The sequence below is a fragment of the Haemaphysalis longicornis genome, unplaced genomic scaffold, assembly GCF_048455015.1.
Source record: "Haemaphysalis longicornis isolate Haplotype H1 unplaced genomic scaffold, Haemaphysalis longicornis Haplotype H1 scaffold_1, whole genome shotgun sequence".
NCBI lineage: Eukaryota > Metazoa > Arthropoda > Arachnida > Ixodida > Ixodidae > Haemaphysalis > Haemaphysalis longicornis.
The window spans coordinates 172467533-172484309 of record NW_027526203.1 but is presented as its reverse complement, the minus strand read 5'-3'; the positions used below and the strand labels follow the sequence as shown (position 1 = coordinate 172484309).

The 16777-nt window shown below is 46.3% G+C and overlaps 1 protein-coding gene across 2 annotated transcripts in view; it reads right to left on the bottom strand.

Annotated features, from left to right (window-relative positions):
• Positions 1-16777, bottom strand: part of LOC144139377 (hemocytin-like) — a 224618-nt gene that overhangs the window by 48093 nt on the left and 159748 nt on the right. For both annotated transcript variants that reach the window (XM_077671743.1, XM_077671748.1), the window contains 8 exons: positions 15297-15596; positions 13100-13284; positions 12559-12657; positions 11805-11958; positions 9677-9784; positions 8527-8568; positions 3025-3147; positions 89-348 (listed from right to left, as the gene is read on the bottom strand). In XM_077671743.1, the coding sequence (XP_077527869.1) occupies positions 89-348; positions 3025-3147; positions 8527-8568; positions 9677-9784; positions 11805-11958; positions 12559-12657; positions 13100-13284; positions 15297-15596 (1271 nt within the window). The remainder of the gene's footprint in view (positions 1-88; positions 349-3024; positions 3148-8526; positions 8569-9676; positions 9785-11804; positions 11959-12558; positions 12658-13099; positions 13285-15296; positions 15597-16777) is intronic.

The window sequence follows — 16777 nt, the reverse complement described above, 5'->3', positions numbered from 1 at the left end:
TCCGTCGTATTGTGCAACAATGTTTCCGGGCTCCTTTGCATCTGTGTACTAAGGGCGGCAATTTGGCACTCTGGCGCAAAGCCCTCACCTCAACGTGCACCCTGCCACGGATGTCGAGCCTCAGCACGAGCTCTTCGATGCGCGAGCGGAAGTAGAGCTGCTCGCCGACGATCTCGATCTCGAACTCCGGGATGCGCTTCGCCAGGAGGGGGAGCTGCGCGGGACTGTACTCGAAGTCGTCCACGTGCACCGTCAGATCGGTGCCCAGCGAGATCCGGTGTCCCAGCTGCTTGATGAACACGCGCTTCGGGCAGGCCACTTCGTCTTCCACAGCGCAATTTCTTTGCACTGGAAAAGAACAACACGTAAGATGTTCGGAGTGCGTTAGGAGCCAATTTTGCGAGCGCATAACTAAAAATGAAGGCGGCGAATTTCAGTGCAATTAAGTTGCTTCTTTGTTTGGGAGGGAGAGGGAGGGGGTGGTGTGAAGGAGCCCGTACGGTTACGATGCGCAATATTAATATCAGTAGGTCGAATTACGCATTCAAGCCCAGTGACCACCCGTTTTCCCCCTCCCAGAAGGAGATTCATAGTGGGACCATCAAGAAAGAAATTTGCCAGTTATTACTTTTTTTTCAATCACGGGAGAAAATTCAGAGATAACCCCTGCGGTATAAGTTCTCCGCAAGGACAAACGAACATGCCGGTTTAGGAAATGAAGTCGGAGCCATTCCGTCTAAGTGAATGTTGCAAAAGCTTACTCCATATCCCACAGTGTTAGTTTGCTGAAACACCGAAGAAACAAATGAAGCCAAAAGTGCAAACATCGCATTTTACTAGCTTGCTTACGTGGTTGTATACATGCTGCGCTCGACCCGCAACCCGCAATGCTGGGTGACGTATTTGCTTTAGTATTAATAACAAGACACTAAAGGCCGAATAACTTTTGGTTTAGGTACAAAATCGCACCTTTCACAGCTCTATAAGCTTTCGTTCAATGGTCAGGGATTATTTATTTGCTTACGGGTATATAGTTAGAGCTAGCCTTTTTTCTTCCTGCAGTTTCCCTTCTATCTTTTCGTGACATCAAAGATCGCGACACAACGTTCCCCAATAGAGGCGGGGCCCTTTTCTCGACTTTACCTGGGCGTTTTTTTCAAAATCCTGCTCTGATTCGCCTTTAGTTGAATCGCAAAGGCTGAAAGCTAAAAAAAAAAAAGGTCTTTTTAGGTCGAGACAAAGCCAAGAATCGGGACTCTTACCTCAAGGCCATGACGCCCTGCCCCTAGCTAAGCGCTCCCGCGCCGTGCTGCCCCATCCATCACTTCCAGAAAGGTCACCTACTCCTTATTACCTACCAACGGGGACCAGTCAGAACCCCCCCACCCCCCCCCCCCCTTGTGAATCCCCCATTGGCAACCGGTGTTCCAGTACTGGCCACCGGTTTCCAACGGTAACCGCTAGTAACTACCGGTGTGTAATCAGTGACCCATGAATTGCCAGCGAGTCAGTGACATCTCCAACGCGTTCTGGAGGGACCGAGTGGAGAAAAGGTGGTGGGCAGAAAAGTACGCGATGCCGACGTTTGAAGCACGCGACACCATTGCCTTGAAATTTGACTTACATTGCCTTGCAACCCAAAAAGTTTACTCGTCAAAATTGTGCCCCAGTGGCCCAATAAAACAAGAAGCAGATTCCAGATTTTCGCCGTGTCAGATTTTTCGAACTGACAGCCAAGTTTTCTGTACCTATAATTCCAATTTCCATCCAAAACTCACGCTATTCGAAATTTTAATTTTGTACATTACTCTTCTGCCCGCCTTCCAATCTTTTAAGATTTCGGGCTTACAAATACCTCATTTTCCAAAACCGAGATTGGCATATTTAGATCCCTCTCAATTGTTGTGCTCTTCAAACTTCCCGCGTAGTATCCGTTCTGACATCTATCCCCGATTAGAACAATGCGTAAAAACAGCGGTCCCAAACGTGGAACGAGGCCTATGGAGACAGAATCAAAGTTCTCTTCGTTGTAAAGATTACCATGTCCAGGTAACTAAAATGCCCGTTTTTATTATTTGATAAGCAGAATTTATCGAAACAAAAAAGAAGGGAAGGCGGCATTCGAGCCACTTATCCACCCGTTTACAAGTGATAGCTCAACCTTCACCCCACCCCTAAGCCTCCCAAAATAACGAACCACTCGAAGAGCTTTCACTCTTTTCAGTGCGTGTAAGCTTGTAGAGCGTTCTAATTGCTCTTGGAACTATAATCAGTATTTTTCCCAACTTTGGTGAAAGTGGAAAACTGCTAGATAATAACAAAAAGTTACGCGAGACAAAAAAAAAAAAAAAAAAACGAATTTACTACAATCCACCTTTAGTTCGAGCCATAGCCCCGGGCTACCGGACACATAGCGCCATCTGTCCGCGGCTTTGCTACCCTGTGTCAAACGGGATCAGGACCACGAACTTACTTACTTACTTACCATCTTGACGATTTCGTTTATAGCCACCTAAATACCGCAAACCAAAGCAACCTGCCATTTCAGAAGCATAGGTATGTATTTGACTAAAGTTGTCGCTGAACCCCTGCGAAACAATCTCCGTAGTGAACACTCCCTTGACTTCCGAAACGAAAAACGAAACCCATTGACGCGCTGTTACAGAGGCGATTTTGTGCGCTACCAGGTGTATTAGGTTCATTCGGCGATAGTGATCGTTCGGATTTTTTTTAAACGCGCCTTTGGGAACAAGTGCGCAGAGTGTGAGCCCGTTATTGGCTCCTCTACAATTCCGCCATTATTATAGGAAGTTTATATTATTACAAGAAATGAGCGGTTTGGAATCCGCACCTTTGCTCGCAAATTTGTCGGAGACGCAGCGTCACTTTCCGTCAGACAAGAAAGCAGCAAAGTATTAAATACCCAATCTTTAGAAGGACGCAAAACAATGTTTTCTTTGTGGTCCTTCTAACGCAATTTAAAACGAATGGTGTAGAACAGGAAAATAGGGACAGATGTCTCACCTAGGATGGTGATGCTGCCATTAGCGGCGTCGCTGACGAGCACGTGATTGCAGAAGCTGTAGTCGAACTCACGGTCGTCGAAGGTCTTGAAGTGGTGGCCCACCAGCTCGCAAGTGTGCTCGACTGGAAGAAAGTTTTCGTGCGGTGATTTCAGCAAATCAAGGGCGGAACTTTGAGCAAAGCACGGGTTTTCGTTTCGGATTTGCAGTTTAGACGCGTGCCCCTGATTATAGCACATTCAAGTAAAGGTTATGCAAACCACGCTTCGCCTTCGTCGTTCTGTTGGCAATAATGGCGGCAGTAAACACGATTGTGGAGAGACATAAGTATGCTTGCAAGGTAAGATAGCACGCCCGGAAATCGCGCTATGTCACCGTAAACATTGTTCAAATGGAGAGGGAGCCAGTACTAGACCAAGGAATGTTTGTTGTGCATGGTGAAAACAAAATCCTATCTGCTCAAGGTTAACCTCACTACCGCTATCCAGACCTGGCGACGAATCAGTCGTTATAGCGCAGTCGCTGTAATGACGTCATGTCGTTGACACTCATTGTGTGTCTTTGGGAGTGCTCAGTGCTGAGAGACGCCGGTAGCATACTTCTAATAACGCATGAGGTACGACGGATGGGTAGTTTTCGGGGAGGACTTGAACGATGCGATCGGTGGCCTTCTGAATTCACCGGCGCAGTATAAGAAATAATCTAAATACACTTCATTACTTCGTTACTGCCTGTAAACTTGGAGGTAATGCGCGAACTGCAAGAAAAAAACTATTAAAGCGAAGCTTTCAGCCTCTCACAGGATGTCCGTACGCGAAAACACACTGCATGAGAGCCAACGTTGTCTGGCGATTATGATCATCGTTGGTGAAGTGTGACGCATATAAGCCTAACGTCGAGCAGTTACCCACTGCTCGATGTACGATACGAATGACGTCGCTCACCATGCCAAAAGGCCGTCAGCCGCTGGATGTTAGGCCTAACGTCGCATTTTGAGGTTAGGACGTTAGGCCGCAAGGCACATTTTGGATGTTAACACTTTGAACCGGCGCCCACTCGAAAAAGTACTCACTTTATGCCAAGCAGCAGATACCCATTCACGCCGTAGACCCCAGCCTGGAAGTTGGGCCTACGGAGTGCATACACGAGAGTTGCTGTGGTTATTCTAGGAAACCGGTGCATACCTACACAGGAGGATGCACTTGCAGTGTGCGACTGGCCAATCCAGGAATCCCTCACGAGAAAGTTTCGCGTTCAATCATCTGGGTCGTTAGACGAAGGGGTGCATGATTTTTTAAAATAATTTTCAACACGCATTCGGAACTACATTCGCGGTTCAAGCATTAAACCCAATGCACCACCTTTATGTCCCGGAGCACAACTGTAAACTCCGTTCACAAGAGCACCCTCGGGCTAAATCAGCGTTGTTAGATGGGATGCCAGAGCATCTCAGTGATGTCTGTGTCATCGCTTTGCTATGTATTGTACCCTCTGCATTTTTGTTGTTGTTGTTTCTCGCTGAATGGCACGTATACAATCGGAGGATCGGCCAGTCGTCACGGTAAAGAATAAAAACAAGATTGTTATCTTCAGGTTACGGCCCAATCATAATTGCATTGCAAGTGGAAGAAATTTAGAAGCAAATAAAAACAAAACAGGAAATTGAGAACGACATAACAGCAAAGAAATTCAGTTATTTGACAGAATAACAGAAAACTATTGCTCTGAAGTCGATGGAATTCTCATGTGGGCACAGCATACATCCCGGCGGCAGAACTTTGTCTGTGAACGTACCGTCGAAAACCCGGCTAGTTGGTACAAGTTCATCTGCACAGCGTAAGAACAACGGGACAAAGACGCGCTGTGTGCTTGTCCTGTATTTCGTCCCGTCCATGTCCCTTTCTTCTTGCGTTGTGACGACGAACTTGTCTGTGAAGCCCCAAACAAAACATATGCCAGTACTGTGATCGCCATCCCGAGTCTGTCAAGGGGCGAGTCTGCCACTGGCTTTGAATAAGGCCCGTGATGACGGTCCGTCGGTCGTGGTAGGCAGCCCTGCCGACTCTTGTTTTTTTTTTTTTTTTTTTTTTATGGCGCAATGAAAAAAACATGATGAATGTCATATTTGGTTATAAATAAATAATAAATACGTTTGGAGGCAGTAATTTGCCCTACAGGCACAACGGCCACAGAATATCAGTTGCGAACGGAAGATAAAAAAAAAAAGCCTTTTCACTGACTGACTCAAAAAAAAGAAGGCAGGGTAGGCCCAGTACTATACAGGGACAATATTCAGTGAAAGCGAAAGTACTTGAGGATCCCGTAGATTGTACCTGTTTAAGTAACATGGCGCCCCGCTGAAGCATACAACTGTTACGCTTGGAAGCTCAGTTGTCATTTATGATGAGTTTGTGTTTAACATATATGAGCTGCTTTCTCTCTGTGAAGGTGCATTTTTGAATACGTCGATGAGGGCGATGATGGTGACGCTCGGCGAAAACGGCACATGTTCAGTCATAAGGATTTACAGTCCAGTGAATCAGTCGTAATGCCTCGAGACGTTGAGGGCGTGCTTAATGACGCGGTTGAAAAAAAAAAAGCGGTCTGCACCCCTTTGATGGCGTTCTTAATAAATAGCACTCGCGGTAGTACATGCCAGAACCGCTCTGAGAACCTTATTCGAGCGTTATAGGCATTTGACAGCCGCGAAAACAAGCCAATTTCCAAAGCATGCAATCCTTTGTTACACCTAACAGGGACAAAAAAACTGCTTGAAGCATTTGGGATGAAACCGAGCCGCTTTCTTTGCAAACCTGAAGCGAACTTGGCTCAAAAGTTCATTACGTTTTTGCGTGACATGGAGCAGCCTGTCGCAAAAGACAAACAGAACCGCAGAAGCGAAATTACTGTTCCTATGTAACCAAAGGGGCTACGAAAAACGACGAGTGGTGGAGCTTTCGTGGTACGTTCACTGGTTATGTCGGAAACAACAGACAGCATAGACGAAACAGAACTGCATTCAAGGAAATGTTACTTGTCGTTTAAAAAATCGCGGATAAGTTCCACAGTGGTGAATCTATTGCCCAACTGCGAGAGCGGTGACTGTTGATGCGCTTAACTCCACATGCACGCATGGTAGCAGCATCATCATGGCCGTGTCGCCTATGCCGAGGCAAACGTGCTTCATGCTTCACCAGCATGCTCCCTTGCTTATGTTGGAGGCACCCACACCCTAGTCAATAGTACTCGCCTCGGCAAGAGCGCTCAAACTCGGTGTGGGCCCCCAAACACCGAAGCCCTCGTGCTACTCCCGCAAAAAAAAAACCAGCCAGAATATTTCGGACTCTCGGTCACAGCAGCTGGTTATGCCGCCAGGAAGGGCGTCACGCTGAGAAGGAGCAGCCCATTATAACTATAGTGAACTCCCGTTAAGGGTAACTCGGGGACGAATTCTCGCCTATGCCGAACACGTGGGGGCGTTTTTTTGGTTTTCCGTAGAACCATTCAATGCAAAAAAAAAAAAAAAAATCCGCCTAAGACGAACAACTCTCTGGATGCCCACCACTGCTGGCGATTCTGGGTAGCGAACATGGCAGTCTTGGCGGTGTGCGGCAGGGCATTCACGCGACCAGAGGGAAAGAAAAGTAAAAGAAAACCAGAGCGCAAAGCTAAGTCGCGCCACGGAGGAAGGGAGGGAGCGAGAAAAAAAGACGCGGATAAAGCTAACACTTCTCCCACCCTTCAACCCGAGGAGCCAGAGGCAAAGCAAAGAAAAAAAAAAGAGCGAGGGAGAGTTTTGTGGCCGCTCTGCTCTGGGAGGCGCAAAACTAGGAGGATAAAAAAAGTAAAAAAGAACGTGATGACGGAGACTTCCTGTTCGCGAAAATAGCAGCTTTCCTGATGAATGCCGTTTCTCAGCGGAAGCATGCGAGTTCGCGTCGGTTCGCGTCGCCAACCGACGCGAGCCAACGAGAAAGCGAGGAGTTCCCTCTCTGTCTCTGCTGCATTGTCGCTTAAGGTAGCGGGCGTACGCTCTTTGTCGCCGCTTGGAGTGGACAAAACCAGACAAGAGCACTTTAAGACAGCCTTCTATCAAGTTGCGCACGCAAATAAATGATCTCTTGATTTTTTCCTCTATTTAAGCCTACTTTATTCACCGTCATGAAGCAAGATATCTGCATGCACCTGGCCGTGTTGCCGATTCTTTTTTTTTTTTTTAGTGGGGGGAGGGAAGGGCTTCTGATAAGACAACCTTCTGCTAAGATGAAGAAACCATCATGGTCCCTTCGAGTTCGTCTTAACGGGAGTTCACTGTATAAGCGGAAATTTCGTGTGAGATAGTGCAGCATGGTTCGTCAAATTTGTGATCCATGCAAAATTCCAGATCACACGTATCAGGCTATCGACACACACTCTTCCCGTATTGCCCTAAACAAATCTTGCTCGAGCTGTAAGCAAAGCTTCTTCCTGCCCGAGCCGCAGCTGGTAATCCGGTAATTTCAAATATTTATGGTGAACCGGCTATTGCTCGCGTTCCTCGGCCAAAATTAAGGGAGGTGAGCTAAATTTTGTGTAATTACTGTCATCTATAAATTATTTATCAACATTCACATGATGTAACCTAAACTGATGTTTGACATTTTGGTGATCACTTCACTCACTTCAATCTAACCGCCACTGCGCCCCCGTCGTCAAGACGCTTTGTTGCTGTGCAGGAATGCACTGTTTTAACACGACCCCATACCGGCTGGTTTGCTTACAAAATAGAACCGAAAAACGGCTTAATTTATCCACAGTGTTAATAAACAACCATGTGTCGTTTAACAGGAGCCTGAACATCGCTACTTGTCGCAGCTTGGGTGCAGCTTCGGCTTAGAAAACCCAAATTATTTATAGCTTTGTTGAAGATTCCCGCCATCGCCAATTGCATACTCCTTTTCCTAATGCAGACTGCCGCACTCACGTTTAGAGGAAACATATACAATCCAAAGAATAACAAAAAAGGTTTTGTTGAGTTGTTTATTATACCTTGTACGCCCCCCCTCCTTATGTAATGCCTTCTCGCCTTCAAGGTGGAATAAACGAAATGAAATGACAGTGTTAAAGCCGCGTAGCGATAGTATAAAACCGTAGCGATAATATAACCGTAATGACAAAGAAAGGCTAGAAAATAGGAAGGATGATAGCGGTGCGACGTTTGTGGAAGAGGCGTACGTCACGCACTGTACTCAAGCAAGCTAAAGTTGATTATCCTTGGAGTCGTCCGTGGTATGGCGGTATTAAAGACCGATGAGACTTACAAAATTTGAATCCTTTTGTCAAAAAAAAAATTCTCTCATTTCATTGGTTTACAGACGCTTCGCCACTGAAGGAACGCAGTATGTACGAACATAGAATACTGTTTATGGCCCGCATAGTTCGCCTAATGCATTCTCTGCAATAGTTTTCGCATAAAAGTTTCAATGCCCCGATTGTAAAAGAAGGGCGTGAAAACTGGACTCACCTATTGGTGGAGGCTGGGTCGCAGGGGGTGGGACTCCAGACTCTGCAACATCAAGATTACCGTCTTCGTCTGTTTGAGCAAGCGACATGGCCGGTGAGCGTTGGCCAGACTAATTTTGCTCCAACATAAGGTGTATGCTTTGCCGAAATCGCTCCTCTGCCAACCATGGGCAGTTCTAACCAGGAAGAATGACTGGCATAAACATTGGAAAATTTTTTACCCGCGTAGCACTTCTTGAGTGATTTTGATACCGTAAGGTGACGTACGAAAAAGGGATCTACAAGCTAGGAAGCCAGCGGGAAAACATGGTAGGTGCCAACGCAGTTATCACAAAAAAAATTACTCAGTAAGAAATGCAGTTCCAAATAGTCAGTTTACTTAAGGAGTGATGTCTGAAGAAAGTGAACGGAACGATATGGAACTCTCTCATATCGAACAGGTCAATTGGGCAAGCTTCGGAGACCTAGTCTTTTGGCGCTATACATTTAAAGTCCCAGATTTCATTCCAACTTAACGCACCGGGCAAACCAAATTTCATTCGTGGGCGCAAATTTAAGGCAGCTAATGAAAAAAAAAAATTAAGTTGCCTACCTGGTGCGTCAACACAAACTCTGCAACTTGTACTACCCGACGTATCTGCCACCAGTAGCCAAAGGCATAAATAGTCGGACGTTTAAGTACCGCTAAATAATTATTTCGCTTAAAATGGCATACAGGTTCTGTAAGCACGCGGTAATTTAGATGCGTTGCAGAATTTTTGGTTTGTTCTTTTTAACTTTTTGTGGTGTTTCAGCCCTCAATATTCCTAACTTGTCTTATCATAAGGTTTGGTAGAACGTAAGGCTTGGTTAGATTGCCCACAATTGCGGAAACTGGAAAACCTGTTTAACAAATTCCTACACTTTGACAATCGGTATAGTTGCCCAACGAACGACTGTGCATCGCTGTTGCAAACGCTAAATCAGTTCGCGTGTGGCTGTAGTACACGCCCTGAAATCGCTTTCGTCGTCCGCGATACAAGATAAGGCTGGGGTGAGGATTTCTGGGATGGAATATTTCTCGACCTAGGAATAAACCAGAGCAATTCGTGCTCAAGACCTTTTCCTGTGGCTTGCCAGCATTTGACGCGCAGCAAGGGAAGTGGCCTTACCGCACGTGTACTGGTCGCAGTCGAGGTCGTCCTTGATGAGGACAAGTGTCTGCCCCTTGGCGCAGAACTTCTTCACCAGCGGAGGGCAACGAGCTGGCGTAGTGGGCACTGCGCGCGAGGAAGGCCCACGGTCAGCATGCACGCGAATAGCAGCCAAATCCAAGGAATAAAACGGCCGCCAGCTTTCGACATAGTATGCGAAAAACCTGCTAAGCTGCAACCATCGACGTGGCTGTTCAAAAAACGCATATGCAGAAATCGGTCAAAGTACGTGTGATCCTTGTTTGAGTGCCAAGGTACCAATTTCTTTCCCACCGCTAAAACGGTGACCGCACTTGGCGTGTTAGGTACGTTATTGGACAGTGCATGACTGCCGCGTGCGCCGAGTATGATAGAAACAATAATTTTCAGCAACGAAGAGTTTCTCCGCATGACCTGTATTGTGTTCACTAAGCAAATGGTAATGTTTGAGGCAGTTTCGTCATCGGGTGACGGCTGCTCAGCCGAATGACACATATGCTACCAGTTTGTAACAAGGTTGTATGGGAATACTTCCACCTTTGTCTTTCGTGAGCATGAACGCCGTAGACAACATCATTTCCCCGATTTGACATTGCGTGAGTCTTGGAGCCCCGTTTCGGCAGTTTCGCTCACGGATTTATTTACAAGAAATAACGAGTTTATTCCCTATTCTTGTGGAAAAATGCACTTCACCAGAAAAGAACTCGACTCGACATGTCGTTCTTAACACCACCCTTTTCTGGCCTTAAAGGGGCCCTGCAGCATTCCTGGTAAACTACTTCACGCTTTCGTGCGTGGAAGCACTGCGAAAGATAGTCATTGCTACAACGAAGCGCGGAACTGCGCGATTTGCTGGTCGCGGGAAATATGCCTTCATTCTTCAGCTATCGAATTCGTTTATTGCTCCAACTGAAAGTAAAGTAAGGCCTGGTTCAGACTGTTGTCGCAAATGTCGCAATATCTTTAAATAATGATGTCATTTGACGCCTCAGCCTACCGAAATGCGTGAAGCGCCTGTTTTTTTTTTTTGCGTCCATAGCCCCCGATATGGTTATTACGTCGGTAGTCTGAACATAGCCTAAGCCTGTCAATGGCCACGATATAGCTAGGGCGACGTCACTCGAGTGCGATAACAATGCCCTAACCAACAGAGAGAAAAATATTTTGAGCGAGTTTCGAAGTTATCTGATGGGCGGAAACACATGATATTTTGCTGCGATACTCTGCGGCCATACAAACTCAGCACTGGGCGAGCTTGTTGATTACGTACTGAAAGCATTTCAGATTTTCAAAAAAATATAAGAAAAAATGGTACAGCATTTCTTTGAATAGCCGCTTTCGGAGAATCGACTCCTGAGTAATCGGACAATCTACCACATGACAAGCCTCAGCGTACCGCAGAGTGAGATGCTTGCCAACTGTATATTCAGTCGCTCTGTGGTCTATATAAACCCATTTGATTGTCCACTCCTCTCCGAGCTTGTGTACTAGTAAATAAAAGTAGCTCTCTTTCGCATTGCAACTGGAGCCGGACCTATACTGCACCAGTTCATTTATACACAAACAGGACGCCACTTTTTATATCAGGATTCTTAAAGTAAAAGGAAGCGCTAGCGCTTCCGTTTCGCACCCTTTAAAAGTAGCAGAATTGCCAAAGAAATGGTTGCACTGTAAGAAACTTCAATGGGTCTCCTTCTCCAATGACCAATCGCGGCATTTAAGGAACGAAAAACACCTTGATGCACACAATTCCTGACTTGATTGCTATGTAAACCCCCACCCTGCATGGACCTTCCGTGGTCCGCAGTATGTAATTAATTAATTAATTAATTATGTAAGAAATAAATAAGGAAAATGTAACCTGCATTCCGGTATTCCGAAATGCAAAGCGTCATGCTCGCCTTACAAAATGTCGCCGCTTCAACAATACTATAATTGGAATCTAACGATATGCTGGGCCTCGCTGTTGCCATGTTTTTCCCCCTGACAACAATGAGCGGCAATTGATGGCCTTTGTAGTGGTGCAACCTCCTGGGTGCTTCCAGGCACTAACACGAAGCTATGTAGTTGCCCGTGTGAGATAAAAAACACAAGAGGGGAGTTGCACCTTCACAATCGGTCTCGTCGTCGGGACAGTTCACGATACCGTCGCACCAAAGCTGCTCGGAAATGCACTCCCCGGATGTTGGACAGAGCCGGAGACCAGTCGGGCAGCTTCCGCAATCGCAGGTGCAGCTGGGGCCGAGAGTTTTGGAGCGCCCCTGGAGGTGGAGCCCATAAATCCAGGAACTTTTAACAGTCACTCGCTCTTGGCCCTTCGTGAAATGCCAGCAAACTTGTAGTCCTATAGGCGCTATATATGACGTGAACTGACTGTGCTGTGTTTGAAGACCTGATGGAAAACTGAAAAACGTATACGGCGTTCGGATAGGTTTTCCCACTTCTAAAAAATGCTTGCAGTCGGTCCTCTAAAAAAAAACCAATTGGTTGCTGCGTGATAATAAAAAAATCATGTTTCAGCATCAAAACGAACGTTTAAGAGGAATGTGGGCCGCTAAGTGCGTTTAACTTTGCCGTCATAGTAAAATAAATGATTTCGCCCAAAAAATATGGAAACACAAAATTTGGAGAGCATGCAGTTGCAGAAAAACTAGCATCAATGGTGGTATGAAACAGTGCAAAACACTTTCAGTTCAGTTTACTTCCGCAGCAGTAAAGTTCCTTTGTCAGAAAACCCGTGGTGCAGAAGCAAAAAAAAAATATATATATATATTTTAATTTGCTGAATATGACAAGCGTTGAGTGCATTTGGCAACCCACAATAATCACAATAATAATAGGCCCGGAGAACAGACACTCACCTCGGGACATGGCGGGCAGGCCTTGGGAAGACAGCTCGACCGACCACCCAGGTTGCACTGACATTCGTGGCAGGTTCGGGTCTCCAGCATACCGCCCACCTGAACGACGTTCCATCACGCTACATCAGGTGGTGGAGATGGATTGTTCTACAGCGCAAACCACATTTAATTCGAGAAGCATCATTGGCCCTATTTTCGCTTTCCCAGTGCTTCGGGGAATAAGAATCTCTCCAATATCTCTTATCCAACATGGTTAGAGTGCGCAAAAAAACAAACAAACAAAAAAAAACGTGACGCCCATTTACGTCCAGTAAGCATAATGGTTAGGACCCAACTGCATTAATTTAGAACGAAATTATTCGTTATCTTCTACGGGCAGTGAAGACTTAATGATCATGTGCGCATCGCGTGACGAATGGTAGTCAGTTAATAATCGTGTGTTACATAAACTATGACATATGTCATTCCTTTCTAACGGTGAAATTTCGAAGGATCTAGCGCCACAGAAATTGACCACAAGTTCGTGTAGGGAGGGGCTTACCGGAAACAGGCTACCGTCCCTGACACAGGGGCAGTCTGCGGCTGGGACGCAGCGCTCTCCGTCGCAGGCGTAGCCCTCGGGGCATCCAACCGGACAGAACGTCGCGTTGTCAGTCACCGACACCTCAGGGCACGGAATGACGGGAGGCACGGTAGGTGATTCCGTTGTAGTGGAAATCAGTGGCGCTGTGGTGGCACATACAGTGAGCTATTTTACTTCCAGACATGAGTTACAAATGGAATCACGAGAACAGAAACTTCCGCTTGCCACTTTCGGTACACAGTTTGTCCATGCATCCCCTATTTAGGCGACGCAGACGACAACTCTTGTGAATATCGAAACCATATTGTCATTCTTATTGCCCAAGCCTTTTACCTCGTGCTTAGCAAATGTGTTAATACGAACAGACCGCATCGCAGTTATCGGTCATAAACATAGAAAGGAGGCCCAATTATTGCAATTCGGTGGTTATAAACAAATTTTAACTCGTCGTTTTGGTGGTGCCATCTTGGGCGTGCTTCACGGCCGCTAGAAAATGTTAGAGTTCAGGATTGGCCAGAGGAATTTGAGTTTTTACTGCCTCATCTTTTGTAAAACTGCTTGAAATGTTTCTGAAGGACGACAGTTTTTCTGGGGCAATTTGGTTGGAGCTGATACAGTTATGGAACGAAGATATTAATGGTTGCAGCGCCCTTGTTAAGGACCTTTAAGACTGCATTTTTTTCCCTAGCAGGCGACAACAATAGTATGGCTCAGCTTAAATGGGAAACTGGGGGCAAAATACAGCGTCATTCGGTGTCACCCCTGCAATATCACTGCCTAGCGCCAAGCACACGTGCAGCAAGTTAAAAGAATGCTTGAACGAGACGTTTATATAGGCAAAGTTTTCTAAGCTGCTGGTGGCAATGCTTATACTTGTGAACATTGCTGAGCAAAAAGAAACATTAAGCATATTTGAGGGAGGACATCAATACATAAGTGATGTTTGCATTGTTACTTTAACTAAATATAGATGGGTGATTGATTTTTGCGATAGAAAATTAAAAAAATAGGCCAGGAAAAAACAAGAAGCGCTCGCGGCGCCTGCCCGCTGCAGTGTCGCAAGTTCAAAAATAACAAAAGGTTCCAGTAGATGGCGGGAGCAGTGGAACAGGGCAAAAATGAACTGGCGGGAACGGGAATCGATATGCTGGTTCTGAGAAGTTCTATGAAGCTTATTATTGCGATTAGGAAACGCCAGGAAGCTTCGCTGTTATATCAGCGGTCGCGGCGGCAAGTCAGTGAATTAAGGCTAATTTTTCCTCTTTTTCACGTGGCCTTCGCGTGCACAGGCATATCCTAGCAGCACGCTCTCCTTTTTTACGTGTTTTATTTCTGAGGCACACGCTATGGAACACACTGCCGCTAACGGGATTTGGGTGTGCCACTTTTCTGCTGCGGATTTGTCGTACAATGAGCCACGGGAAAGCTGGCGTTAACAAAAATATTAACTGTGCAACAGACTTGCAAGTTGTGCTATTGCCTTTTTCGTAGCTTCTTTGTAGGTTTAGTTATGCTTGCAAACCACCCCAAACTGTAAGCTATGTGCCATCAGGTTACGCTGAAAGACTAGCGGCGGTACAGATTCAATAGCATATGCACCTTTTGGTTTGGAAGCCCTCAACCAAAATGGAGTACTAGCCAAAAAAGTTTTGTTTATCGGTGAGAATAATCTGTGCGCCTTATTGGCGTTCGGATCATGCAGACAGTGACAAGTTGGCAACGCATAATCTGAGCATGTGGTATACCTGCTTTACCCAGAGCGATTTTGACATTGTTCTGCAATGACGTTGCGTACATAATGTGACGTTTATGTTATTGCGGAGATTTCACCATCCCCACTCGGAGAATCGGTGGCATTTTCTTTTACAGCTGTCCGGAGAAAAGTTGAAGGTGGTCATGCACGACGACAAATTGTGAATGAAAATCGAAGCTATTCTCAAGTCCATTGTCAATTTCGCGTAATGACATCGGAAGAGCCAGATAGTGTTTTAAAGGTTCTTGCCATGACCACAAGGGCCATCCGAACTATAAAGAAATGCGCTGCTGGTAGCACGACCGTATACGGCAGGCCCTAACGAGGCGTATTTACACGCGCGCGAAGGCATGATTCATCATTTGTGGACGCCACACTTCACAGATTGGCGTCGCCACTTACCGCAAGTCCAGCACTTGACGCGCACTTTGTAGTTGAGGCAGGGCTCCCCTCCAGGCTGCTCGCTGTCGACGCACCGCAGTCCCCGCTCGACGTCGCAGATGACGCGCTGCCCCGTTTTCCGGTAGTCGGCGTCGGTGGCGTACTCGCGGCACTCGATGCCCAGCGGGTACAGGCAGACGCCGGACTCGGCCACGACGCGCGCCACGTCCTCCACGTCACCACCGGATTCCGGCGTCGGCTCGCTAGTGCTCACCCAGGGGCCAAACGCCACGCAGGGCAACTCCTCTTCCTCCGTCGGAGCTGAGCAGATACGCAGCATGGCGGTTAGGAGACGCTACTGTGCAAAGCGGAGAAGCACTGAGGTGATAGTTATGCGATCAGCCTGTTCCCACTGTGACCTTCCTTACAGCACAGGGGTATTACGAGGAGATAAAGCCTCGAGGTTCGTCGAGGTCAAAACCAGCGTTGTGCTGTTCAAATTCTCTGACTGTTCGTCTCATGGCTCTGGTAGCGGTAAGGAGGGTGAGCAACCTGCACTGTCGGGAGTTCAGTAGCAGATCTTTGAGGTCATACTTCCTTTTCAGGAGGAATAAGCCAACTCAAGCAACAAATTCTCAGTCCTGGTCGAAGAGTATGCATCATCTCTGCACAATGTAGTTTGATGTTTTTTTTTAAATCTCACGACGTGTACGCGGAAACAGATTTAAGATATCGAATCAATTTTTTTGCACCGGAGTACGGCAGTCAAATTATTTCAACCGCAGTGAAAGGGTGTACATAATAATACCACGCGTCTCATCTCCCAACACAATTTGCCGTTACGAAAAAAAAAAACTAAGGTCTTCCAAAAGCTACTCTCGGTTAAAAATCCTCACCGAGCGTAATGTTGCGCCAACGTAGAATGGCAAAAAACTTTGTAGACTAGTTTCTCGTGGAACTGACCTTAGGAGGCAAGATTGTACGACCACACTGCAAATGACAAGTGACACCCGAATTTGACTGCGACTATTTGGGCCAAACCACGTGGCCCACGTTGGACACGCCACATTCATATCTAGCTACACTATACTGCGACCTCTCGGCATCATTGTCTGTAGCGCAAATATACTTGAATGAGGGTGTGGAACCGCCTCCCTGTATCAGAGGTAAATTTGCGCGGGTTTCTTCCATGCATTTCAATTAACGCAGTTAGATGCTTCCACTCCGATTATTACAATTTCCAATTTGGTGCAACAACGCTTCACGCTGAAAGACGCTCTTTATTTGTGTTTCATACAATAGTTGAAAGGGATCCTGACTTGTCTTATTTCTACAATACAACAGTAAAGGGTGTCTTTGAGCTTCTGAAACATTTGAGCTTCTGAAAGATATCTTACCCTAACTTCTGAATGCAGTTCGCTCCAACGGTGTTTTATTTTCTAGACTGTCGCATTCAGGAGATCACCAAGCACGTATTAATTATATATCTTCCCACAAGTATA